The sequence below is a fragment of the Ambystoma mexicanum genome, chromosome 2p (assembly GCF_040938575.1).
Source record: "Ambystoma mexicanum isolate Mex_15411 chromosome 2p, UKY_AmexF1_1, whole genome shotgun sequence".
In the NCBI taxonomy this organism is placed as follows: Eukaryota; Metazoa; Chordata; class Amphibia; order Caudata; family Ambystomatidae; genus Ambystoma; species Ambystoma mexicanum.
In genome coordinates this window covers 1,154,097,064-1,154,124,662 of record NC_090923.1, presented here as the reverse complement: position 1 = coordinate 1,154,124,662, position 27,599 = coordinate 1,154,097,064, and the positions used below count along the sequence as shown (strand labels likewise).

General features: G+C 48.4%; 1 protein-coding gene across 3 annotated transcripts in view; it reads left to right on the top strand.

The window, feature by feature from the left end:
• CCDC22 (coiled-coil domain containing 22) overlaps window positions 1-27,599 on the top strand; it is a 942,388-nt gene that overhangs the window by 199,918 nt on the left and 714,871 nt on the right. For 2 of the 3 annotated variants that reach the window (XM_069645264.1, XM_069645265.1), the window contains 7 exons: window positions 4,223-4,400; window positions 4,783-4,915; window positions 5,177-5,283; window positions 5,500-5,584; window positions 5,848-6,017; window positions 21,129-21,335; window positions 21,588-21,659. In XM_069645264.1, coding sequence (XP_069501365.1) covers window positions 4,223-4,400; window positions 4,783-4,915; window positions 5,177-5,283; window positions 5,500-5,584; window positions 5,848-6,017; window positions 21,129-21,335; window positions 21,588-21,659 — 952 coding nt within the window. The remainder of the gene's footprint in view (window positions 1-4,222; window positions 4,401-4,782; window positions 4,916-5,176; window positions 5,284-5,499; window positions 5,585-5,847; window positions 6,018-21,128; window positions 21,336-21,587; window positions 21,660-27,599) is intronic. The other variant, XM_069645266.1, reaches the window with a different exon arrangement.

Here is a 27,599-nt window from a genome sequence, read left to right as displayed (position 1 = left end):
CCGACATAATTGTTCTATAACAGTTGCCAGTAAATAAGCAGTTTCACTTACATAGGAGGAGGCTTGAGTCCATACACAAAGTGCTCATACAGACTTGCAAAGGATAAAGTCCCCTTGAAGAAAAGGAGGGCAGCCACCAATCTGGGGATGGGGAATTTAAGTTAGTGGGTTAATGGAGAGGAGATTGGATGTGGTTGGTCATGGGCGAACTGCCGAGTGAGCATGCCTGCGAAGTGAGTGGTAGTAGGGGAGAAGTGGTAGTTTGTGTTAGTGGAAAAGTGTTACTGGTAGCAAAGGAGTTATAGCAGTAGAGGAGCGGTAGTAGCGGTAGGGAGAGTTAAGTGGTAGTAGTGTGGAGGAGGTAATATCGGTAAGAAGAAAGGTGTTAAAAGGACCAGAGGAATAGGAGTAGTAAGTTGAAGAGAAAGGGTTACCAAGTCCTAGTGCTAACCGGCATTGTGGATGCATGGACTAGGGTGTCCGACAACCCGAGTGAGGCAAGAGAGGACTGTATCGCCAATTATCAATGTCCTCTTGCTCCCCGAGAATACGTTAATTCCACCTGTAAATTTACAAATAAACACCCTTGAACTTTCTTCTGGTGTCAGAGTGGATTCCTTTGGTGACGCCCTGTCACAATAAAAAGAGTCAATGGGCCATCTTTAGTGAAAGTAAGTCAGTTTAATCCCAAAAGTGTGGCTTCACAGTGAACAACCCCTGGGAAGGCCGTAGGAGACGCCAAGTGTTTCAGAGGGTGGAGCATGGACTTAACAGTCTCAGAGGAAGATGAAGCAGAACAGGAGGAGCCCCAATAGAAATCTATGGGAAATGCTGTAAAGACTCACCTTCAAAGAATCTCTACACCTGTGGACACATGTGGGCAAGTATCAGGAATACCCGCCCACTCCAGACCACAAAGGTACGTACTCATGTTGATGGTTTCGTGGACTAAGGCTCCAGCAGCAGAATACAATCTGATAAGTAAGGTGCTCTCTTTCCAGAGGTGCGGTTTCTAAGATTTGGTTTCCTGGGGCTTTCACACTGAGCCTGCGACCCAGGAAAAGAACAAAGGGTGTTGCCGCATCCTTCAAACGAGAAGTGGAAGACTTAGTGAGGAAGACTTCAGGACGACGTAGGCAGCTTGGTGGACAGAAGATGAAGGCAGCAGAGCAGCATAAGATTTCTTGCACAACTAGAATTGTGGTTTATCTTATGTGTACCTGTGGTTTGTTATATGGGATCAACAATAGGACATCTCAAACTACAAATCTTGCGAAACTACAGAGCTATCGAAAATGCAGCTATAAATTACCCCCTAATTCAGCATTTTTTTTAGTAAAAGCATAATAATGTTGCATGCATGAGTTTTTTTACACCTTGCTTATATTCCAGAACTCAAGAGAAAAGGGACTAGAGAATTGAAATTGCGACAATTGGAGACCAAGCTCATTTGCAAATTGAGACTTTGAAACCATTTGGGTTAAATGTGACCTCTGAAATGTATGTCTTTTTGAATTAAGGTGATCCACAAACATCAATAAATGTTGGGTTACATGTCTTTATAACGAATAGTTTCATAATGAATGCACATATAACGAACATTTGATAACGACAAAACATAACACATTTATTTTTCTTTGGGGGACGGGGCCCACACCAACCGTTCCCCCACAAGATTTAACCCTTTACCCCACCCCCACATACATTTTCGTTATATCATTTTCATCATATATTTATTCTATATAACATCTTTGTTATAAAGACTGTATACCTAAAGGTTGGAGGTCCCTGCACATTAGTGAGTTCAAAAAGTAATAATACTCCATTATGACTGACCTTGTATTCGTATGTGGATGGATCTCAAAGAAAATATGGTTTGGAAATGTATCTCCGTTATTAGTTAGGTGGTTCATGAGCATTAGTTTGCACAAGAGTTAAGAATTTTAATGAAGTACTTGCAATTCAGTCATTGACTCCCTCTTTGGAGGAAGTTGAGTGCGTGAGTAGCACTTGCCCATTTAAGGAAGTTGTATTTTTGACACAGATTGTCGGATACAAAATATTGATGCATTGGGTATCCTGTTTGCACTTCCACCTTAATGTGAACTTTGTGTATTTTGATGAGCCATTTTAAGCATGTGTACTGGTTACATTATTAGCACTTGCATTGTAACTACTGATTCTGTTTTAGAGTCGGTTTTGGGCTTTATGAACAATCGTTTATCATGGCAGTCGAAATGCACTTACATTTTGAAATAGACTGTTGAATACGAAACATTAATAAACCATTGATTTTATTGCCAATTACACTTTAATGTGATGCAGGTGTTTATTATTACAATCCAAATGCACTTGCACTTTTGAAATATACGGTTGAATATGAAACACTGATGTACTATTGATTTAATTGGCATTCGCACTTTAATGTGATACAGGTGTATTATCTCAAGCAACATGTAGTCACAGCCCGTGAAGTGGCTAATGAGCTTTTGTGCTTTTCAATAATATGCATTTGAATGCTCATGTGATTTGTCCATTTATCAAGACACTGAAGTAAACATATTTTGTTTTTATAAGACAATGATTCATTAATGACTCTACATTCATGACACTCCTCCTCCCAGAGAATGCCAGAGCTGTAATCGTATTCATACGTAATCCATACATAATCGTATTTATGCGTAATCCATACCACAGACTTGCCTGAGGAAGTTGGTGGTATGGACGGAACGTATGGAGTTTGTCACTGACTATGCTGTCGATCTTTTGTTTTGATATTGCAATCTATTACCTAATAAAACAGCACGCAAATTGTAGCACTTTCTTACGAGTGCCTGGGTTCTTTTGTGGTTTCTATATTTTGCTTCGGGTTCATACATAACCCTCTATGCAAGAGAGACATGGTTTGAAAATATATAGACTTCACTTGTACCAGCGGATAATGCAGAAGAGGTACACTTTGATTTGGAAATCTCTCTAAAAGAAATGCACCCAACTCTAAAACATAGGAATACATACTACAACATATGAGGTAAATATGCATTTTATCTTTACACTATAATGAAAGGATTACTTAACTTGGGTACATGGTCTCCTCACACGGAATCAATATTTTAATTTATAATGCAAGGACATTTTCATATTTTTATATACTAATAATATATACATTGGGTATAAGCAAATAAATTCACATGTATGCAAGAAAAGATTGCAAGTAATAGATATAATTAATGGATGCACAAACATCTAGATGAAGAGTGTTTGTAGTACGAATAGTTTGTTTATAAAATGTTATTTTTTTCTCTTTTTGTTTGTTTTTATGATTACATGTTTCATGTATTTGTGATTGTTTGATAATATTGAAATATTTTGATCATATGACTGTTACCTTTTGTATGATAACAATTCCATAAATTGGAAAGGATTATGTAACCAACTCATGAAAGAATATGGTCCTGAAGAAGCTCATGATAGTAGCTGTACTATTAGGATACTCCACTGTGTGAAGCATGGTTTGGCCAGGCTATATTGGTACATATTAGTTCAAATGTATTAAATACATGGAAGTAAATTAATACTTTTTTACAATACAAGGATTTTGTCGTTATTATATAGTGCCTAGATATAATGATGTAAGACGCTAGATTACTGTAATATTTTAAGTCTTACAGAACGCTGCAGCGAAAATTATAACAAAGACCCTGTGTCATAAGCACATATTTTCAGTGCTCTGGAGACTTCACTTCAGTGAAGGCTTGGATTATGTTCAAATCCTTGACCCTGGTTCATAAAGTTCTTTACGGGTGTGCCCCCGCTGTTCCTGAGGCAACTCCTCAGATGGTGTTCCTTTACCAGCTCATCACACTCTAGGATCCCTTGCACTGTAGCTGTTTCATGTTTTAATCATAGGGATCTCAGCAGATAATATGTCTTGGCGGATAGCCACTGGAATATGACCTTTCTGGGGAGAGGTGGCATTTCAGGATCTTGCCATGCATGGAAAGAAAATGAAGCCATTTCTCTTCTAATTGTCCTATGCACTACCAAGATGTATTTGCACTTTGATACTTGTTGGGTCGCTAGTGCATTATCAAGCAACTATAAATATAATAAAAAGTATAATGATCATTTTTGGTGTCCTATTCAGCAACTGTGTTAATTTTGCAAATCGGGAGGAATAACCCCTGACGCGTTGCATTCTCTTCTCTTCTCTTCTCTCTAGGGAGGTTCCAGAGGATGTGGACAGCCTCTGTCAGTTTACCACCGAGCTAATTGTCGAATCTGTGGTGCAATGTCTGCGCGTGATCAACCCATCCGTTGGCGGCAGTATCAGCCATGTCTTGCCCCCTGGTATGTCTGCACGATTCCGCATTGGAATGAGCCTTGCCCAGGCATGCCAGGTGAGGGCTCCACTTTCCTTTATTATTTCTTGCTTGGTTTCTTCTCTCCTTGACTTCCAACTTCAGTAGGCCTCTGGCTCTTCACCCCAAGGAGAGGCCCCTTCCTGCTATTCTTATTTTCTCATGTTATTGCTTTTCTCGACTACCCTAGTCCTCATGTACCCTGTACGAAGGCCAAGCGTGTCCTAGAAATCATTCTTAATGTGCACATTTCCTGCATGGTCAAGTGACCTCTCACACAGGCAGAACTGTGCTTTGCATTTTCTTGGTATGGGGGTATGGCTGGTCTTGTAGGTTCTGTATTATTTCATATGGCCACAGCTCATAAGTGATTCCATTCTGCTGGAGTGCCCGTTGGAATACAGTGTTCTTGTTTCCCCAGGACCTGGGATACCAGGGGGAGCTTGGTTACCAAACATTTTTGTACAGCAGCGAGCCGGAAATTCGCAGACTCCTCATCTTCCTTGTAGAAAAGCTTCCCAGAGATGCTGCGGAAGACCCAGACCAGCCTGCAGGTAGGCAGCCCAGGGACAGCAAACCATCAAAATACTGCAAGCGTATGGGAGCACATGATGTGTGGGGATGACCATAAAGAAGGCCTGGTGGACACATGGTGTCTTTATCTTGCCCTGATGTGTAAGGTGGACAGGAACTGGTATGGTGCTCATAGTGTGACATACTACGGTGAGATTGGAGATGTTAGGATCTCTTTGAGCACTGAAAAGACTTGATGCCCATTGTGAAACCCATGCGTGTGTCTTATGTCCGCTGTACAGGTAAAACTGGAGTCCTCCATAGAGCCATTGCTGCCAGTGTAAAGGCTCAGCTCTCCCTGCCCTGGGTGCCACCTTCCTGCAGGACACCCACCCTTCAGCAAGCTCAGGCAAGTTCTTTGCAGAGTTGTTCCTGTAAGGCACTATAACTGTGATCACACCAAAAGGCATTCTACATTATAGTTTAGAGTGGGGCGAACAAGTGCACATCTATTTGTCTTGGCATGTTAGGAAGTTAATTGTAGCTGAGGTTGGGTCAATCTCTGCTTAAATCTGAATCTCCCTTTTCATGCCAAAACAGTCACCTAATCTTTTTTTTATTTTAGGGCTCATATCTAATGCAACATTTCCATGCCCAGCCGCTCGTACTTGTAAGAGAAAATGACACATCCGGCCAGAAGATCTCACCAGGTAAAAGACTTACACAACAGACCACCCCCACTCCCATCACGTACTGCTCTGTCATGCACCACCACCAAATGCCTCTCACACAGCAGGCCCGGCAGAGAAAGCTCCTGTCCAGTCTGGCAACTATTGAGCACCACATGTAATTTCCCATTTAGAGATTGGTCTGCCTTGTAAGGCGGTCTGAGGTAAAGGAAATCCACCTCTCAAATGCATGCTTGGTTAACTCTGTACTTGTTCTGAACCTTTTCTCTTCTTCTTGCTCTCAGAGCTAACAGATTTCTACCAGAAGTATCTGCTGCCTGTGTCGGCGCAGCCCTCACAACCGGCATTTCTGGCTGCATCCCTTCTGGAGTTGAACATGGCAGAGCTGAGCGGTGTTCAGGAGTGGGAGAGCGAGTGGAAGAGCCAAGGCCTTGCATCACGTCTCTCTGCTGAGGTATGATGGGTGAGGACAAGAAGAGCACATTGTGGACATGCTAGGTTCTATGCCACTTTTTCCTTATTGCTTTTTGTGGTGGGATATTAAGACAATAATAATAAACTAAATCAAATAACAAACTTTCCATACACAAACAGACTAGCATTTCAGTAATATATGAGGTAATTCACTAAATCCAAGGATGGTGTTGTATTGTGGATGTCATAGGGCAGTCTGCAGGGAGAACAGGTCAGCAGCAAACACTGGGCTCAGGGGGCCACAGGGGTCTATAGTCGTAAATAAATTAGCGAGATGGTTAAGCCAGGTAGTTCAAGGGGGCTTATCGTCGGACAGGTGAAACATGGTGAAAACCAGTGATTTCCATGCCTCAAAAGATTCAACCAGCACGTCATTGTGGGTTAGCAATGACATAGCCCATGCTCTTGTTTCTACTTCACATCAGGTTTCAATGTGAAGGAGACAACGTTTGTACTATGGGCCTTTCAGTGATTTCCAGGACATGACAATTCGCTGTTCTGCAAGCTAGGCCCATAAATCTGATGACGTGTTTGTTTGCATTCCCTAGCGTATGCCCCCAGTAAGCACTCTAACGGACATTGGGAGTCTGACTACACCAGCCGCCCTGCAGGCCTGTTCAATAAGGGACAAGAAAGCTTGTATTTTAGCACATTTCCAAAACATATGGATTAGATCACCTCATCCCGAAGGCAACAGGGGCAGGTCGGCTGCTTTCTTTGTTAAATTTAGCTACTCTATTAGGGGTCATGTATGTTCGATGAAGCGCATTGATTTGGAGCAGTGTGAACCTAGCATTCCGGGACACATTTCTAGGGAAGCTTAGCATACGTTTCCACACTCTGTGATTTCAATGCCCGCATCTGCCTCCCAACTCAATTTCAGGCCAGGGTTCCTGTAGCTAGTACCACTCGATAAGTAACTATATAGTCTAGCTACAGGCCTCCAGCCGTCTTCCAGCATATACATCAATGCCAGTAGAGCTGTCTCCTCCGGTTCAGCTGGCCACTCTATCCATCTACGACTCGCCACCCCCATTACCTTCATGTGTCTTAGGAACTCTCCCTTGGGCAGGCCAGACTGCAAAGCTTAGTTATCCATCTCCCTGAATTGTTCATGTCATACATATCTCCCCACATAGAAACAACCCCATAATAAAGTTTGAGTTTTGGCATTTGCACACCCCCCCACACCCCCCGTCCCTATAGAGCGAATGCAGCACTTCTAGGGCTACTGTGTCGACCTATGCCCCAAAGGAAATTTCTAATCGGACTCAAGGAGGCGAAAGAAAGCTGCTTCTATAATAGTAGTGGACATTTGTGAAGTTGTAGAGGAACCGTGGGAGGACAATCATTTTAACTGTGGCGTTTCATGGCATATGTGTAATTTGAATCCCCAAGTATCTAAAGGTAAAAGTTTCCCAAGGGAATTCCAGGTCAGGTAATTGTTAGCATCCACCCCTCGGAGACCGCCCAGGGGGGAAGAGGCAGGATTTCTGCCTACTGAAGCAGATCCCAGATAGCTATGCAAATCTGTCTAGCACATCTAAAATTATGGGGAGATTATGTTGTGGCTCACATAGGAAAGGCAGGACATCATCCGCATAAAGCGATACAAGGTGTTTTTGAGCCGCCAATCAAAATACCTGTGTCTAGGTACTCCTGGCGTAAGAATGCAGCCAGGGGTTACATGGCTAATATATATAGCATAGGAGAGAGCGGGCAACCCTGACGTACCAACCTCTGTATATTCCATATGTCAGATATGCCTGACTTCAGCTGAGCTGTTGGGGAAGTGTACAGGAGTCTCGCCCAGCGGATAAAGCTTTACCCCAGACCAAAACTCTGCAGTGAGGCAAGCAGCCATCCCCAATAGACAGAGTCAAAGGCATTTGTGGCATCCAGAGAGAAGCCACTGCATAGTGTTCCTCAGAGGGATTTATTTGGGCTATGATGTGTTGAAGTCTGCGAAGTTTCAGGGACATACTACGGCCCGGCATAAACCAAAGTTGGTCGGTGTGTACCAATGCAGTGATGACTTTACGGGTGTAAGTATCTTCTCCAGCATGGGGTCTGGCATGGATTCACATGCTCATGAATATTCCCCGTCGTCAGGCTGGGAATCCTCGGTAAAGAAAAATCAGTATCAGTTTCGTTTCTGATCTGTCTTTCGTAGTAGTAACCAATCACTGATCTCGGCGTCATGCTGACCACAGCCAATGACTGCCCTCTACCTAAGCCCCGCCTCTGGCAGCCATCTTCAGATTTTTACCGCACGTTCAAGTGTTGGGAGTCCCCGTGCTTAGCTCTCGAGCTTTTACTGCATGTTTTGCGCTTTTTCAGGTGAATTTTCACATTTTTCCGGTTAATCGAGCCTCAAGCTCCACCGTTTCTACTCCCGTTAACGGCTACCCGTTACGGGATTTTCCTACGCCCCTCAAGGGTGAAGATTTCGTCAAATCAACTTCTTGGAGGATTCCAGGAGATTCGCGGCCTACTTCGAGATGGCCCAGGACGCAAGTTTGTCACCCGGACCCAAGCTGTTTCGCAGCTGCCCTGAATGCGGGCTGCAGAATGTGTTTAAGGAAGACGAACATTCCCGATGCCTCTACTGTCTTCATGGGGACAAGACTCATGTAGAGAAGGACTGCCAGTTCTGCAAGAACTTTTCGGAGCGGACCATGAGGGACCGTCGATCCCGTCTCGCCAGCTGGTTGGAGAAGGGCTCAACGGGTGAGAAGAAGAAGAAAGGGTCCGAGCGGGCTTCTAAGTCCTGTGCGGGCGCCCCGGCGACGGGGGCCCAACACCAGGCCAAGCGCCGCGAGTCTGCTGGCTCCGGGAGCGCCGAAAGGTCGGGCTCTTCGGTCGCCAGGCAGGGCGCACCTTCCCCGGCACCGTCAACCACGAGCCAACGCTCCGGTTCGGGGAAGAGGAAGTCCGAGACCCCGGGTAAGCTTCGGGAGAAGCCCCTTCCGATCTCAGAAGAGGGGGAGCAAGGTGTCGTCCCTCCCCAGAAGGAGAAGGCCCGGGACACACCTAAGGTGGTGAAGGCCCCTACCCAGCAGGCAAAGGCCTCTATCGAGGTGATCACGGCGACTCTGGCCAAGCCGGCAGAGACCCCGCCAGCGGAGACTGCCTCTGGGACTAGAGTTTCCCTGCCGCCAAGGAGGGAATCCTCTTTTCAGCCCATCGTCATGGCCACCATGATGGAAGAAGCGAGGGGGTGCACGGTAGCCTCCTCGAGCTCGGAGTCCGCCTCGGAGGAGGAACTGACCGAGGCCGTGAGGAACCTCGAAGTCCAATTCGAGAAGGTTCGATCCCGTAAGGAAGATCCTCGGGAGATGCCCGAGAAAGAAGACGATGGCGAGGAAGAGCAGCCTTCCCTTCCGGCGCAGCCGGAACCTAGGCCTCAGGATGGCTTGGCGGCCATTTTGTCTGCGATCCAGTCCTTATGCTCTGAGATAAGGATGAGATTCCCACGGCCCAGGCCGGAGGACCCGCAACCTGGCCCGTCGGGAAGTCCTCGGAACAAACGACGGAGGACCCAACCCTCTCCTCCGCTCGCCCCCGTAAGGCCTACAGTTCCCTCCTCATCCTCCCACGAGTCGGGAGATGACGGTGCGATGGGCTCGACGACGGGTTCTGAGGGCGACGGCGACGACAACGGAACGGGTCTCCCGTCTCCCGGGCCTCGCCGCCCGACGAGATTGGCTCATTCCACGCCATGATCGCCAGGGCGTCTGAATTGTTCCAGCTCTGCCCGGAGGAGCAGAAAAAGGAAGGCTTCCTCTGTCAGCGCCAGGAGGCCAAGAGGAAGACTGTCATTGCGGTGCCTCTAATCGATGACATCTGGTAGGAGGGCCTGTCGGTTCTCAAGAACCCCTCCACAGCACCAGCCAAACGGGACCGGTACGAGAAGAAGTACCGGGTCCCCGAAACTGCTCCCCTGTGCCTCAGTGCCCAGCCAACACCAGACTCGGTCGTCTCGGCGGCGGCGAAGAAGAAAGCGGCGGGGTCAGGAGCCTCGATGTCGAATTCCCCGCCGGACGGCGAGGGAAAGAAGTTGGACGCCATGGGGCGGCAGGTCATTTCTTCGTCGTCGGCGACGACGATCAAAGCGGCCAACGCTCTGGCGATCGTGGCCCGTTACGACAGGGAGCTCTGGTTTAAGCTGGCCCCCATATTGGACTTCCTACCGGACGACAAGGCCACCACCACCAAGCAGGACTGAACCGGCCGTGGTCTCTGGCCCCCACCAAAGCACCCCGGTGGGAGGCCGGCTGACGAATTTTGTCGGTGTGTGGAAGTCCATCTCCACCGACCGTTGGGTGCTGGATACCCTGGCAAGAGGACACTTATCGAATTCCTGAAGAAGTGCCCTCACGTTCCACCTGTGGCCAGGAAGGAAAATCACGTCCCGCAACTGCTGTTGGAAGTACGGGCGATGCTCAGGAAAGACGCCATCCAGCTTGTCCCGAAGAGGCTCCGGGGTGTACTCAAGGTACTTCCTCATCAGGAAGAAGACAGGCGGCTGGCGCCCCATCCTGGACCTTCGTCGTTTGAACAAATACATCAGGTCACAAAAGTTCAGGATGGTCAACCTCCAGCACGTACTGGGACAGCTGGAGGAAGGCGACTTTCTATCGTCGTTGGACCTGGAGGATGCATACTTCCACGTTCCCATCCTCAAAAGTCACCGAAAGTTCCTCCGGTTCTTCGTCCAGGGACGCCACTACCAATTCAGAGCACTGCCGTTCGGATTGAAGTCGGCCCCCAGGGTCTTTACCAAGTGCCTAGCACCTGTGGCGGCGCGGCTGCGCCTGCAGGGGATTCACGTCTACCCCTACCTGGACGACTGGCTCATCCGCTCAAGGACGAGGGAACTCGCCGTCGAACACACTGCGAGGACCGTCCAGCTACTCACAGACCTGGGATTCGCCATAAACTACCCAAAGTCCCACCTGGTGCCGTCGCAGGTGGCCCTGTTTCTGGGAACAAAGCTCGATACAGTGAGGCGCTTGGCAGCCCCGTCGGAAGAACGGACGAAGACCATTCTAGGCAAAGTGCAGCGCCTGCTAGCCACGGACGTGGCCAGGTTTAGGTCCATCAAGTACCTCCTGGGGATGATGTCCTCTTGCATCTACCTGGTGCGCCTCTGCAGACTACGGATGCGCCCTCTTCAAGAATTTCTCGACGCCCGTTGGATGCAGGTGACGGGCACCTTCGAAGACAGGGTCCCGCTCAACGAGGTGTTCCGGCGGGCGATTCAGTGGTGGGGCGTTCGAGCGCACCTCGCAGCGGGCAAGGACTTTCAGAGGCCGGCGTACCAGGAGACGGTGACGACGGACGCCTCCCTGGAAGATTGGGGCGCCCACACCGGAGATCTCCACGCAAGAGGCCTCTGGCTCCCGGAGGAGAGGCTCCTGCACATCAACGTCCTGGAACTCCGAGCCGTGTTCTGGGCTCTCAAATCGTTCCTCCCGTCGCTCAAGGGCAAGGTGGTGCGGATCTTCACGGACAACACCACGACAATGTTTTACATATGGAAGCAGGGAGGCACCAGATCCCCAGCCCTATCCAAAGAGGCACAGGATATGTGGCACTGGGCGGTCGCCCAGGGAATGTTCCTGGTTCCCTTCCACCTGGCAGGAGAAAGAAATACCATCGCCGACTCGCTCAGCAGGGAGCTGCGCGTGTGACACGAGTGGGAACTGCGCCAGGATCAGGTGGTTCAACTCTTCCGACGATGGGGCAAACCTCAAATCGACCTGTTCGCAACAGCGACGAACTCGAAGTGCAAGAGGTTCGCCATCAGGTTTCCCCAGCCGAGAAGCATGGGCGATGCGTTCTCGTTCCCCTGGGACGGCCTATACCTGTATGCGTTCCCTCCGTTGCCGTTGCTGCTTCGACTCATCAGCCAGCTCAAGATCTGGTTCCCGGACCTTCTGGACTTGTCAACGTCCCCTCCCATCAAGCTGTCGGCAGACGCGGACCTTCTCGCCAGAGAAGGAGGCGCCATCTTCCACCACGACCCGCCGTCGCTGAACCTGCAGGCTTTGCTCCTGCAGCACTAGAGTTTGGAGGCTACGATATACCGGCCGATTGCAGAGAGGTTCTTGCAAAGGCCAGGGCGTCCTCGTCTCTCAAATGCTACGGTCATAAGTGGAAGAGGTTCTCTATCTGGTGCCGAGCACAGAAGATCAACCCCCTACGGATTACGGCCCCTCAAGTGCTGCCGTACCTGCTATCGCTGGCAAAGGCTGGGCTAGCCCATGCCTCCATTAAGATTCATCTGGCGGCGATCTCCAGATATACCAGAACCACAGAACGGACGTCCCTGTGGTCCCATCGTCTGGTAAGAGTTTATGAAAGGACTGTTCCAGTCGTTCCCGCCGGTGAAGGCCACCGGCCCCAGCCCCGGCGTGGGAACTTAACGTGGTGCTGACCAGGCTCATGGGGCCCCCATTCGAGCCGATGCACTCCGCACCGATGAAGTTTGTGTCGTGGAAGACTGCATTCCTGGTGGCCATTACCTCCGCACGACGAGTGGGAGAGATCCAGGCCCTATCCTGCAAAGCACCGTACTTGACTTTCCATGCCTCGAGGGTGGTGCTTAGGACGCACCCCTCCTTTATGCCCAAGCTGCCGTCGGACTTCCATCTTAACGAGCCCTTGGTGTTACCGGTTTTCTTCCCGTCTCCTTCGTCGCCGGCCGAGAGGACTTTGCACTCGCTGGATGTGGCTAGGGCGCTGAAGTTCTACGTGGACCGCACGAAGAGTTTCCGGAGGACATCACAGCTGTTCATAAACTTTGGACCTGTGAATCAAGGGAAGGCTCTCTCGAAGTCTTCTATTTCCAGATGGCTCTCCGGCTGCATCATGCACTGCCACTGGTTGGCTAACTGACCGCTGCCAGGCCGTTCCGAGAGCCCATTCGACCAGAGCGATCGCTGCTACTACGGGTTCTTATCTGGTGTGCCCCTGCTGGACATCTGCAGGGCTGCTACGTGGAGGTCGACGCACACCTTCACGAGATTCTACTGCGTCGATCGGGATTCCAGGGAGGAGTCCAGGGTCGGCCAAGCAGTGCTGCGCAACCTGTTCGCTTACGGTGAGCCTGGCGAGGAGGTAAGAGATGCTTAATGTTGAGTTTTTTGTATTGCTTAATGTTGAGCCTTTTGCCACCCCCAGTGGTTGTGCATGTGTGTACTGCTATTTATTCTTATATTCATGAGCATGTGAATCCATGCCAGACCCCATGCTGGAGAAGGAACAAGTTACTTACTTGTAACTGTTGTTCTCCAGCATGGGTCTGGCATGGATTCACATGCGAACCCTCCCGCCTACCCCTCTGCGGCTCTTCACTTGGTCATACTGCCACTTCACGTGCTACCAAATCTGAAGATGGCTGCCAGAGGCGGGGCTTAGGTAGAGGGCAGTCATTGGCTGTAGTCAGTATGACGCAGAGATCAGTGATTGGTTACTACTACGAAAGACGGATCAGAAACGAAACTGATACTGATTTTTCTTTACCGACGACGGGGAATATTCATGAGCATGTGAATCCATGCCAGACCCATGCTGGAGAACAACAGTTACAGGTAAGTAACTTGTTCCTTCCCATCATAAATTAGCATAGCCAGATGCCTGTAGGAGTCGTACCTGTCCTTGGGTTTCCCAGGTTTAGAAATGGGTATCACCAAAGTTTCCCTCATGCTAGCTGGAAGTATGCCCCTGTCATAAGCCTCCTCAAACATTTTTAGGAGTATTGGGGCGAGGGTAGGGCTGTATGCTTTATAAAACTCTGGCGGGAGCCCATCTGTGCCTGGTGTTTTACAAGTGGAGAGAGAGCAAATTGCTCCGCTCAATTCTTCTATAGTTATGGGTTGGTCCAGGGAGGTCCCCTGCTCATCTGTGAGCCTCGGAAGGCGGATCAGTGAAAAAGCCTCTTACAGGTGCTCCAGGGAGACCTGGTTGTCCTGTCTGTGTGTAATAAGTGGCAAAGATATAATTAATCGCCAGCTGGGACCTCCATGGAGCCCCACACTCATAGTATAGCAGCGTGGTTGGGGTCCTGCAGTGTCCACGCCTGCAGAGCTATGCCAGCAGTCTGACGGCTTTATCCCCGTCGACATGGGCTCAAGCTATCCGAGTGGCATAGTCGAACTTGCATAGTCTTTCCCATGCGTCCCGACATCTGGAGCGGGCTTCTGATAATTTAGTGGACTCCAAAACTTCTCACCATACCCGGCTGATGCCCCCCATACTTGTTATGTCCTCACCCCTAGTCGCCACCTTCATGGGTTCCAAGATGATCCCCCAACTGCCTACACTCGACATTACTTTCAAAAGAATCAGTCAGGAATTTGGATAACAACCTCTTGAAAGCAGTGTCAATCAACGCCCAACGGGCATGTGCCATGTCATGTCGGGATGGGGGGGTCAAGGGTTCAATAAATTTCACTCAATCACTAATGGGAAAGGCCCGATATTGTATGGCACATGTATTCTGCACTACTGAGTTCTGCAAGGTGGCCCTATCCGACAAAAAAATTGTCGATGCTTGTGTGCAGTCTGTGAGGGGACGAGTAATAGGAGTAGCCTCTAGTGACTGGGCGCAATTCCCTCCAGATGTCTACCAGGTTGAGATCTATCAGTGTAGCGTTCAAAGCTAACGTGGCCGGGGAAGGGCCCACCGTTGAGGGGAAGAGGAGCTATCTAGCGTTATGTCTCTGACACAATTAAAGTGCCTTGGCACCTGGTGGCAACAAGACTACAAATTGTGTGTACGTGTGGTGGGATCTTGTGGTTTGGGAAGTAGGAGTTAACAATAGAGATTTCTCTATGCTCCAAGTAACCCTTGATGATTATGTATCTCCCCTCCTTGTCCGTCTACTTCCAGTAGCTGGAAAGGCTGTGACCCATCAATCCATGAAAGCACCCCTCTAGCGAACTTGGAGTATCATCCCACACGAGCGATTCAGGAGCGTCTTCTGTTCCTCGGGTAGCAGATGTCTCTTGGAGTAACGCTATGGATATTCTCCTGCATTGTAAGTAGGAGGTCACCCTCTTCCTGCGGAGATAAGAGCCCAGGCCTTGCACATTCCAGATCAATATTCTAATGGCAGCCATTGTCAAGTCACATAACGGACAGCCCGCCTGGTGGCCCTGGGATCTCCCCAGTAACAAAACCCCATCTCCCCGCACCAACTTAACCCCTCCAAGCAGGAATGCAAAAACACTGGTTCCCAGTGCGAATGACAACGTTGGAGACATCCCAAGTCAGTGACCTCCGTGCCCGTCCAATCCGCCAGGCAGGTACCCCTGTGTGCCCAGTTGTATGGATTAAACAACAAAACAACATTAACAACAAATCCTCAACATGATGCCCAACAACGCCATGTCGCTCAGGAAGTCCTGTACCCCTAAGGCTGGGCTGGGCCATTTGCTACCAGGAGGTGAATCCAGCAACAGGCTGACTCCCAGTATCAACCATGAGCGGGTGAATAAGACCAGCAGTGGGCAATCAGATTTCGCCCCCACTGTGGTTGGGAGGACATCAGTGCAGCGGTGGTCTATAGTTGCTGCAGCAATTGGAGAAACCAAAATAATTCCCAGGTGTTCAAAGCTACCCCCTCACCCCCACAGACGTGTCAGATACAGCTAATGTGTTTAGTGTCGGTCCACTCAGTCATGAGTCTCCAATCAACAAGAGAAGAATCCCTTCAGCAGGGAGCCCAAGGCAGGGATATGAGAGCCCACTTGGTGCATTTTTCGTCACGGATCAGTGCTACTCTTGTTGGCCAAATTATTATGCTCCTTCCACATAGTAGCAGTTTCAGGGCTGTCAAAGAATTGGACTTTGCTGTTGTACACTATCTTTTAGTCTTGCAGGATACATAAGCATGTATTGAAGTCCCAGTTGTCTAAGCCTTGCTTTTGTAAGCCCAAACTTGTTCCTGTCCCTCTGTACTGCTGGTGCGTAGTCCGGGTATATAGCTATTTTCGAGCTTCCCCTTAGTATCTCGCCACCTTCTCTGGAGAAATGCAAAACCACTCCCTGTCATGAAAGTTGAGGATCCTAGCTATCACCGGCTTGGGATGTGATCTAGGTGGCAGTCTCTTCTGGAGAGACCGGTGCGCTCCTTCGACTGCAAACCCCTGTGACAGTTTGCCAGGCCCCATCTCGTGTAGGAGCAAGTTTTCAATGTAAGCAGTCGGGTCGGACCCTTCAGTGCCTTCCGGCAGTCGGAGCACCCGAACATTATTTCTACGTGACCTGCCCTCAGCATCCTCCACCTGCAGTTCCAGCGTTGCATTCTGTCTTTTCAGGTCCTCGACTTTGGTTTCTAGGTGTTTCGTAATGTCCACAAAGCAGGGATTCAGCAGACGCGACTCTCTGCTAGCTGTGTGACATCCTTCTGGAGGAGCTGGACGTCGGTTTTAACTTAGTCTATTTTGGTCTCGAGGGAGGACCGCAGCACAGCAATCGCTGCTAAGACCCGGTTTTCATGCATGTCCTGTGGTGGTGTATGTGCCGGCAGTTGATCATTGCTCTTTACCACAGTGACGGTACAGTGCTTGCCTTGGTTAGCAAACGATTCCAAGATAGTAGGCTTGCCCTTGTTTTTAGTAGGCAACATGATATGAGGATAGTTTGTGAGCAGGCCCAAGTATAGTGCTTCCTTACACGGTCCAGGAGACCAGATCCGGATCTCGGCATGATACAGGCCGCAATATCGTGGGTTTTATTGCTGTTGCTCGAGTCGTTGTGCCCAGGCTTGCCCGTGTGGAACTGTGCCAGGACAATAAGATGGGTGCAGACCCAGCAGTGGATGGCGCCCTATGGGTCATTGATGGTGGCTCTGTACACCGATATTCTCATGGAGGGGGGAGCCTAGCAATCAGGTGAAGCCCCACTTCCAGCCAAACCTAGTCGGGTCTTTCAATGGGGGCAGGGGGGCACCCAACAGGCCGGCTTATGGCACAAGTCTACCCTTTATGAGCAGTCAGGTCGCGTCTTCAGGCCGCCTAAGGGCATAAATAAAGGGTGCAAATCAATGGGGCCCCCAAGCAATGGTTGTATGTGTACCTGTAGCAAGGTTGGTGTCGAATTATGCCCAGGCGGTCCTCCCGCGGCATTTGCTTTGCAGCAGGGTTGCTCAGCATCTCAACGGTCTGGATCGAAGCAGCTTTTAACGCCCCAGCCAGATGGTGTTACCGCTGCAGCAGCGCCCAGTGCAGGAGCCTCTTGTTCGTCGGCATAGGCGAGAACGGGGCGTGTCTTCCTGCCCACATACCTGGCGGTAACCAGGCAGCAGAGTTCCCCGGGTTGGCAGTGGCAGCCGACAGTCCCGCTATGTAGTCTGCTTGTGTGAAGGGGCTCGGGAAGGTCCACCCAATTATTATTATTTTTTTTATTAAAATTATGTTTGATGCAAGCATCTTTACAATTTGTAAAAAACATACTTTTGTAAATCATTAAAAACTTGAATAATACAAAAATTATAAAACGCCCAATACAACTTATCAAAACAAAGAGATGTAAATATCCGTCATAAATGATACGACACAGTTGTAAACATAAATGCAATTTGAAAAGCCCACCCAATGCAAACGGCACGGCCCAGCTGTACCCATTAAGTGTATAGGAGATGTCGCCAGGTCGCTGCGGTGGTCCATCTTAGGTCGCACTAGGCTCCGGCCTCAAGCGAAATTCTCTGAATATATGGCTCCATTGTTGTCGGAACAAGGATAGAAGGGTGGGCACCAGCTTCCTCGACTGAAAGGTGTTTCCAACTGCAACATCGAACAGTGTTAGCCACCGCGGCAAGGATTGTAAAAAGGATCGCAGTGGGAGTTCTATACAATCACAGCTTCGCTGCATGAGCTCAGGCCACGCCCCCTGCACTGCATTGTAAGATTCATTGTGCATTGATAAAACAATAACCAAAAAATAGATAACCTGTATAAAGCAAAGGAAAAAACAGTTTCCCAGTACTGACAGCCCTAAGGACTGGTCAGTTTCCCCATAACAATGAGCAAATGTGCAGTGTAAAAGTCAGGACAGAGTACAAAATAAAAGGGGTCCATAAAAATGGAGGGAATGTTTCTAAAAGAGAGAAAACGTTCCTAATAATGCAACAACCAACCACATATGCGTACTACCCTAATTGGGAATAGTCAGTGTGGCTCAGGTTGACATACTTGCGATTGGAGCATTGAGGCATGTTTAAAACCGTGCATAAAATATTTTATGCACAGTATTTAATCAGTGTGATCACAAACATGAGAGATTCTATGGATTCCTATGGAATCTGCATGCTTTTTACAGTTGCAGAATACAGGTGGATTTCATAGGAATCCATGTATATGCTGTCAAAGATGGCACAAGAAAGACTCCAAGCCTTTGATGTTATTACCTTCTCCATGACGCTACTACTCCCACCTCTGCACCGCCACTCTCCTCCTCTGCACCGCCACTCTCCTCCTCTGCACCGCCACTCTCCTCCTCTGCACCGCCACTCTCCTCCTCTGCACCGCCACTCTCCTCCTCTGCACCGCCACTCTCCTCCTCTGCACCGCCACTCTCCTCCTCTGCACCGCCACTCTCCTCCTCTGCACCGCCACTCTCCTCCTCTGCACCGCCACTCTCCTCCTCTGCACCGCCACTCTCCTCCTCTGCACCGCCACTCTCCTCCTCTGCACCGCCACTCTCCTCCTCTGCACCGCCACTCTCCTCCTCTGCACCGCCACTCTCCTCCTCTGCACCGCCACTCTCCTCCTCTGCACCGCCACTCTCCTCCTCTGCACCGCCACTCTCCTCCTCTGCACCGCCACTCTCCTCCTCTGCACCGCCACTCTCCTCCTCTGCACCGCCACTCTCCTCCTCTGCACCGCCACTCTCCTCCTCTGCACCGCCACTCTCCTCCTCTGCACCGCCACTCTCCTCCTCTGCACCGCCACTCTCCTCCTCTGCACCGCCACTCTCCTCCTCTGCACCGCCACTCTCCTCCTCTGCACCGCCACTCTCCTCCTCTGCACCGCCACTCTCCTCCTCCTGCACCGCCACTCTCCTCCTCCTGCACCGCCACTCTCCTCCTCCTGCACTGCCACTCCCTCCTCTGCACTGCCACTCCCTCACCTGATTCAGAATTGTTCTCCACACTGCACTTCTTTCCTTCTGCTGGTCTCTGGGTGAGATCAGGGGAGGATGTGACAGACCAAAAGAACGCACACCCTCTTGCTTTCTGTTTCCCCTTTTCTAATGCCCTGCCTGCTTCCATTGGTCTACTTGCCCTGCACAATACGGCCCGTCTCCCCCTTCCGGGAGGTGTTACAGATAGCAAAGTTGCTAAACAGCAGCCTAAGCCCTGCCCCCTTGCTCCAAAGTGGTCTGTGGTGATCCTGCAGTGGTGGCTCGTTGTTCACCAAGTGGCAGTTCGGATTAGGTGCATGTGGATGGTGTTTCCCCAGATCTGTATGGCTCGTATTGGGGTTACTATTCCCTTATAATGTCCCTAATGATCTAGGGTGTAGTCTGTGTTGCCAGTCGAGCATCCACTGGTGTTGTGAAGCAGACCTGCGCTGCTCTCTCTCTGTCTGGATGTTGCTCAGGCCTACAGGCTCTGTTGATGTGAGGTGCTGGTGTGCTGTCACACATCTGGTTCTCCCTGCTTCTCGTGTCTGGCTCGTTGTCTTTAGAACAAAGATAAAGATTGGCACGCATGGGTTTAGGAGGCATGGCGCGAGACAAGATTATACTGCACAAAAACATACTGGTATGGCGGGGTAGGAACTAGGGCCCTCTCAAGTGCCACCCTCCACAGCGGAAAGTTTGGCTCTGTATTTCTCCCTGGTAGGCCTCCTACCCCCGAATGAAAGGGGATCCCACCCCTCTTGGCAAGGCCACGGTACTAGCCTTCTCACAATGCTGACCACCGTGCATAGACATGGAAAGCAGCATTTACAATTAGTTTTGCCAGAGGTGTAAATCGGACAGAGCCACTCAGATGTGCTTGTTATAATTGCACTGTATAGGATAATAAATCAAACTAGCACAGAGAGGACCTCTGGCTTCCTAGTGCAGTCATAAGCGGTTTCCTTTGTGTTATTCATGGGTTAATTCAAATGATCTCCAGTGATATTTGCTTTCCTGGACGCTCGGTTTGTAGAAAGTTTGCTCTCTGTAATGTGTGAAATACCAGAGACAGAGGAGCATGGTAAGGTCCGTTTCAACAGAACAGGCCTTTTCTTTTTCTTTTTTTTTTTTTTTTACTGTAAAAGAAAATTATATTGCACATTTTTACTGCTGCATCATGTACTGACCGGACATGCAAACAAATTGGAAATATGCAGTAAACTTTTAATGGTGAATTGCAGAGAAATGTTCTAACTTTTTCAGCAATTGCTGATCCCTGGTGGTATTCAGGGATGGCCTTTATCACAGTGTAAACGGTTGTGTAGGTTAGTAACTTCCTGATGTCACGTTTTGGCTCACTTTTGTCAACATTGGCTGAGACATATGATCTTTCCTGGTAGGACAGTGCCAGTGTATGTGTCCCACCTTATGACCAACAATTCCTGGGACTGCACATTTCTACATAACTACTCCTACCATTTCTTTCACCAGTATATTATACACACATCTCTTTCCTTCTCTTCCCTTGTGCTGCTCTCCATTGCTTTCACCTGTGCCTCTGACCCTTTCTGTGTTCTCCTTCACTCATCCTATTCTCTCCTTTGTCCTGTCACATTGTCTTGCACACCCGTTTCTTTTTCTGACTCACCCTCTTTTATGTCACCTACTCACCCTCCTTGCTTCCTATCCTTGTTCTACCTTCCATCTGTAATTTTTTCCTCTTCTTTGCTACTTCCCGCTCTCTTCCCATCTGTTGCTCCTCCATACGGTCACAGGTGTTCTCTGCCCACTCTGCAGCCTTCTGTACTCCCATGACTTTTCAGACCTGCCCTTCCACGCTGCCACCAGTGTGAAGTGCTTCCATTCTTCCTTAGTTCTCTTTTACCATGTCTAGCCTTCAGCACTCCATGTAATGTTGCCTGTGTCCTGTGGTCACAATTTGCTCTCTTGCAGGAGTATCGTTCACGGAAACGCCAGCGGCTGCAGAAGCGGGTGCAGGAGCAGCTCCGTCAGTGCTCGCAGCGTTTGAGTGCGGCCCAGCAGACTCCAGGCTCTTCTGTGGACCTTGTTGATATGCTGAAGTCCTTTGTTGCTAGCGGAGAAGATACCCTGACAAAGGGATCTCGCTTCACTCACACTGAAAAATTCACCTTCAAGCAGGTAAATGGGAAGCTCTGCTATTCTATCTTTCTTTTAGTGTAGATGCTGCCTGACATTTGGCATAGAGGGCACTAAAAATCTGGTATTCTAGTCTTGGAATGCAAGTTATAAAGCTTGTGTTTTGGGGACGTTTCCCAAACCTTTTGAAACATTTGGTATAGTTCATTGTGCCATTTGGTTATGGACCGCTTTGCCATTAGCTCCTCAACCTCTTGCTTAGTGTTCATCAGCTCTATCTCTTTCCTGTGGCAGGAGCCAGATAGACTTGGCGTTCAGCTTCAGGGGCCAGCAGATTGCCTCCCATCCAGCAAGAAGAACGAACAGGTAACTGGTTCATTGTTTTTTCCCCCAATGCAGAAGAGTGATTTCTATGTAATGTGTGTGGGTGTGTTGGGGGGCGGTGAGGGCTATTCTGGGGCCATGAATCTGAGTAGAGAACTGTGAAATCTAAAGCAAATGCAATGTGTATTGGGTGAGGTTGAAAGTCCTAAACCATACTTCAGGCAAGGGTCCCTAAATATTTTCGTTTTCCTGGATAAACCCATCCTTGGGACTTAATGTAGGATGTAACTCTTTGATGTTTCCACCTGAGATGCGTGATGTTTCTTAAGCTCTGGGTGCCCTCAATGTTCTCCATTTCCTAAGCGATTAATCGTGCACGACTAGTGTTTGGAAAGATTTTTATTTTTGCAGCTTTCCCATCCCTCTCAATTGGAGCCCCATCATATCTGCTGACTGTTTTGCCATCCTGACATGAATTCCCCAGGTAAAGTCCTTTAGGCCACACTCCCTTGCTTAATTCAATTTCTGGGGCACTGCTAAGTCCTTAAGGCTAAAGCAAAACAAAGAGGTGATGGTTGGAAGGTTTAGAATATGGCGTTAATCTCCCGTTCCATTGGCTGGAACGGGGATAACGGCCCGGCAGCCCAAGTTATCACCCGAGCGAATACAAAATACCCTACACTGATATACTGAAAAATATATAATTTACTAAAGTCACACATTTAACCTATCAGTTCAAATAAGTACACATATAATAATGAGTATTAAAAGATACCACAGATATATAAAAACAGTCTCTAAAAGGACTCTTCTGCCCCAATGGCTATAGATGGGCCCTCTACCCGAGGTGAGCACCGAGCATAAAATAAGAGTATGAGGAGAATCAGAGAGCCTGCACAGTGTCCTAAAGAAAAGACACAACCCAAACCTAGTCTATGTGGAGGGCATTCTAGGGGATGGTTGAAAAAGGGAAACACAATTTTTCCAACATGAAAAATAGATTCGAAATTGCTTGCCGGCACCTGCGGTTCTGACAACCTTAGGGTTGACCCAATACCATACACCTTAAGTAAGGTCTAATGGGGTGTAATGGCAGTGGAACCTCGGGAGAGGTACCTCTGTCCACCAAAGAAGTCAATGAACCGACAAGGGCAAAAGTGGCTGGCTTGTTACAAACCTTTCACAGTACATTCATAGAAAGCAAAATCCTCCAAATAACAAGAGGTAAAGATAAAGAAAAAGAAAAGCAGGAAAGTAAAGGTGATGATCATCAAATGTGTATGAAGAGAAAAATAACTACAGTGAAACTACCTTGGAAGTCCAGCAGGGCCAAAAAGAAAGAGAGGGGAAAAGTAGAAAGTGATGAGCATAAAAGCTAGACATGAGTTTCCAATCCATCATCTGGTCAACAGGCAACAGTATGAATGTTTTTCTTTCCTTTTTCCCTTCCTCCTTCTCTCCCTTTTTTCCCCAATATAACGCTACTTGGCTGTAAAATTCTGGCCAAAACTGGAGTACTGCAAAGATCCTGTTCTTTTCCTCACCCAATAGTATCGAATTCCATTGTTCTCCTGGGGTAAGAATAGGGATAGTTTGATGTATTTACAACTTATTTGTGTTAGGGCTTCGCGTTTCATCAATGTATGGTGTAACGTTTCAACTTGCTGAATTTCATGGCAGATTCAACAAGTATTCGGTAGCTCTCCCAATTGTTTAATTTGGCCAAGAAGTTTGCGTGTCGGCAGTAGGTTCAACCTAAGTCGTAGAAAAAGGTCACAATGCTTAGGAGACGGGACTAGTTGGAGGTATGGAGGCATCTGACGGAGCCCCCAAAATAGAACTCTGGCATAACACCGCTAAGCAGGCTCACTTCAACTTCTCATCACATCTGTGGTGTCATGTGGGTCCTCCAACTTTGCGGGAGTGAACATTGATTTTTTTCATCTTATTCAGCTTGAGTCAAGCCTGGCGAGCTCCAGAACCATTAGGTTGCTCAGTAAAACGAGCTGTACCTGCAATGCCTAGAACTCCAATGTCAAAACCTACAGTGATGGCAATTGTCCCCAATGGCCCTGACATAGGTAGGGTCATTTTTATTGCTGGTTGAGGTATGAGGGACTGGTTTACATACCACCTTTTGAAGACACTCTTTTTTCCCCATTTACTAACCTTGCAGTGTTATGTCGTATAAGCAGCTACCTTTGTTTTGCATTTTCTAGTGGCACCTGTACTTGGGAATTCTGTCTTAGTTACCCCTGGATGACAGGAAGTGGTAGCTGAACCCTTTGCAGGAAACCTCCATATGCTTATAAAAGCATATGAATCGGGTCACTGACTAAATTACTGAGTATCACATTGCACATCTCTTTATTTCTTACGCGAGAATATTGAATGACTTTTTAAACTCCCCGGTAAGTAGCTAAAACTGTCTTTCCTACATTCAACTTTGTGCAACAGTTGTTCTTAGGTCATGGACCGACTTTTTAAATTTAGCTACTTTGGATTGTTAGTGCCTTATACATCATAAGGTCTATGATGATTTGGGTAACATCCCCCCACCACAACGTCCACTTTAGCTTTAATTGGAACAATTCTTACCTTTAAATTGTGCATTCTAAAGTGTGGTATGTGTTTCGTTTTGGACACCTAACTGTCATTGGATATGTGTCTAAATTTTTTTGTTTACATTTTTAGTATTTTCACTTAATGCATCTGTGTTGATAAATAAGTGTATTTTGTACTTACTTTGGTGGACAATTTATTGCTTGATAAACTCTTGTGCAGGTTAACTGCCCTTTACACCAGGATGCTGATCTTCTTAGTCTAAGCCTTACTGCTCGTCCTCATTAACAAGTGAGAGATTTTTGTGGTAAAGCATTGGCGGTCCACTAATATTTTCTTCTCAGACCTACACCAGTAGTGGTTCTGAAAACCCTCCCAAAAATGGGCTTTCTTGTCTAATGGGGTGTATAACAATCCTACAGATCACGTCACTTCTCCACAGGGGAGAATCTCTTTCCATGAGGCTGGGGAGGTGAGGCCGCCAATCTATAGTCCTGCTTGGGGTGCTAACATGCGGGAGCATCTCATGGAGAGGGACTCCTCTCCTGGGGATAAGGATGTAATTGGGAGGCACCACCCCTGTAAAACCCCACCATGTAGGCTGATGAAAACGCCCAAATCTCATCAACGGAAGAGCTCCGAAACCATGTGTTATTGTAATATATCGAACCCTCTTGATGGCATAGGTACTGAGAAGAAGCGCTTAAAAATGCTACATTCGTGCAGGACGAAGGCTGGAACAGCTGCGGTCAATTGGACGAATGTTACGCTGGGGCTGTCCCTGCTATTTAAACTAACAGCAAAGACCCATCCGGCAACGGCCTGTGCAGTTCTGGCAAGCTGGAAGCGGTGATACAGCCAGAAGGAGAACCTGGCCACCGAGGAGGTCACATCGAAACCTGGAGAGCTGACGCAGGGCTTCGGGAGACTGCATTGAGGCTTGTCTCCAAGGCTGAGAAGAGGAAAAGCGGGATGCCCGCGAGCGTTTTGCGAGTAGGTTGGGAACCGGCATCATAAAAAACCTGCAGAGACTGAGAGGTGGTGGCGCGACCTGGGTGGACAGTTTGTTTTGACAACTGTGCCGAGACCACCTACCATAGCCTACAGCAGAATCGCATAGGTGACCATCAGGAGAGGGTGAGCAACCGTAGAGGAGGCGTAACCTGTTATGGTGGGACCGAGGCATTTGACTGCTACGCCGAGGCGGTCCACAACAACTTAAGCTGGAGAGAGGCAAGACACAAAGTACTAGTAAAGGAAGAAGTTGAAATAGGAAGAGTGAACCCACGACCCCCTGGTGAAACTGGTGAAGATTTCCCCAGTAGAAGGTAATTGAAACTGTCCGTGAGGGGGCTGGGAAGTTACGAGACGGTAAACTATAAATAAAGGGAGAAAACCGTAAACCATCTTGTGATACAGTTCCCAGGCCAGTTCCACAAAAGGATGGTGCTGGAGAGTCCAGGAAACGGCTTCATCGTCCCAGTGGGAGCGCACAAAGAGATTGTGAAAACCTCCATAAGGGAATTACAAACCTTACACTATTCCAACAGGGCAGGAGCCCTTACCGTGGTAGCTGCAGGAGCAGCTCCTTTCCAGCACACTGTCGATCTGCAGCCACGCAGAGTGCAATCCTGCACACGAGACGTCCGTGCCTCCAGCAGCACATTTGTAATAATTGCCTGATCATTTCCCCAGCCACACGGAGTCTGGGGCTCCCCTAGTCGCCATAAGCCACGAGGAGCCGGCCAATCCGAATTCTACCTGCAAACCAGGTCAATATGGCCGCCATAACTCTTACGCTCTTTTGTAGATACTGGTTGCTTAGCAACCGCTGTAGGCGTCCACATAGCCCGCCAGAGTAACCGGAAGGCGCTGGCCGGGCACCTTCCGTCTAAGACACCTGAGTACAAGGCTAAGCCTGTCTGTGCCTGTCCAGGCCGGAAGGGCCCCTGGGGCACATCCGTGTGCCAAGACTCTTAATTGTCATTAACCGAAGCTCCGATCTGCTACCCTACCGGTGCGAATGTTACCAGACTATCACAATCTACCGCACTCCAACCAAATCAGTCCCATGTACTTCCTGCCACCTCTTTCCCATACAGGATCAAATACCTTTGGTCTAAGGGACAACCAAATCCCTACCTGACTCAATAACGCCAGACCAATGGAGCCAATGATTCGCAAATAGACCTAAACAAAACCAACCTAGCATTACTAGCCTGAGAAATCTAAGATTAGGCTCTAGATTTACCAAATCCTCATCTATCGCCACCATATACAATAATCAGACTCCCCTCAAGCCGCACAAAAAGAATACTAAACTTAAACCCACTGTTGAGCCCAGCGTTTCCTCCCTCCTCCTCAACGGCCCAGACAAGAATCTAGATAAGAAACCCCACGAAATAAAAGGAGCGCTTATCAATGCCAGATCTTTAGTGACACATGCCATTGATATTGCTGATATCATCACGACCAATCAGTTACGCTTCTTAGCCGTCACAGAGACCTGGCTCCACCCAGCAGCTGGCCCGGCCCTATGTCTAGCTGTCCCTGAGAATTACACCATCCTCAGGTTAGATAGAGAAACATCTAGATGTGGGGGCATTGCCTTCATCACTAAATCTAACTTGGGGTTGAGAGTCATACAGCACTTGCCACTACTCTCTGTTGAACTCTTTTCAGTCAACCTACCCCTATCAGTCTCACGTACTATCACAATGCACCTTGTTCATAGACCTGGTCCGATTGCATCATTTGAAGAAGACCTAACTGCCTTACTTAATACCAATACCAAACCAGGGTCAAAAACTATAATACTCGGGGACTTCAACTTAGGCTTGAACGACCCTAACAATGCCAACGAAACTACTCTAGCAAATACAATCACCAAAGCGGGCCTTACCCTCAGAAGTAATGCCCCCACGCATTCAAAAGGCTGCACCTTGGATTGGATTGCAGATATGTACTGTAAAACCTCCATAACTGCAATCAAACCTTGTGCATGGACAGCTCACCACTTGATCTCGTTCTCCATACAAGATGACCCACAAATCAACTCGGCCAAATCCATGGCCCCACTAGCCCGAACAAGAAATAAATGGAACTTAACAGTCAACAACATCCTGCCCCTCATCTAACCCATCACCAACACGGCTGACCTCCCCACAGACCCTACCGCTCTTGTTGACCTGTTCAATACCACTATCAACCTATCTATTGATTCTATTGCACTGCTTAAACTCAGCAAAGAGAAACCCCAAGCTCACTTGAACTCTTGGTTTACTCCAAGCCTGAAAGCCCTATGCAATGAAAAAAGACATGCAGAAGCTCAATGGAAAAAAACCCATCCAAGCAGAATAAGAAACATCTGACTACTCTTGCAGACAGTTATAAAAAGGAAATCATGCAAACAAAAAAAGA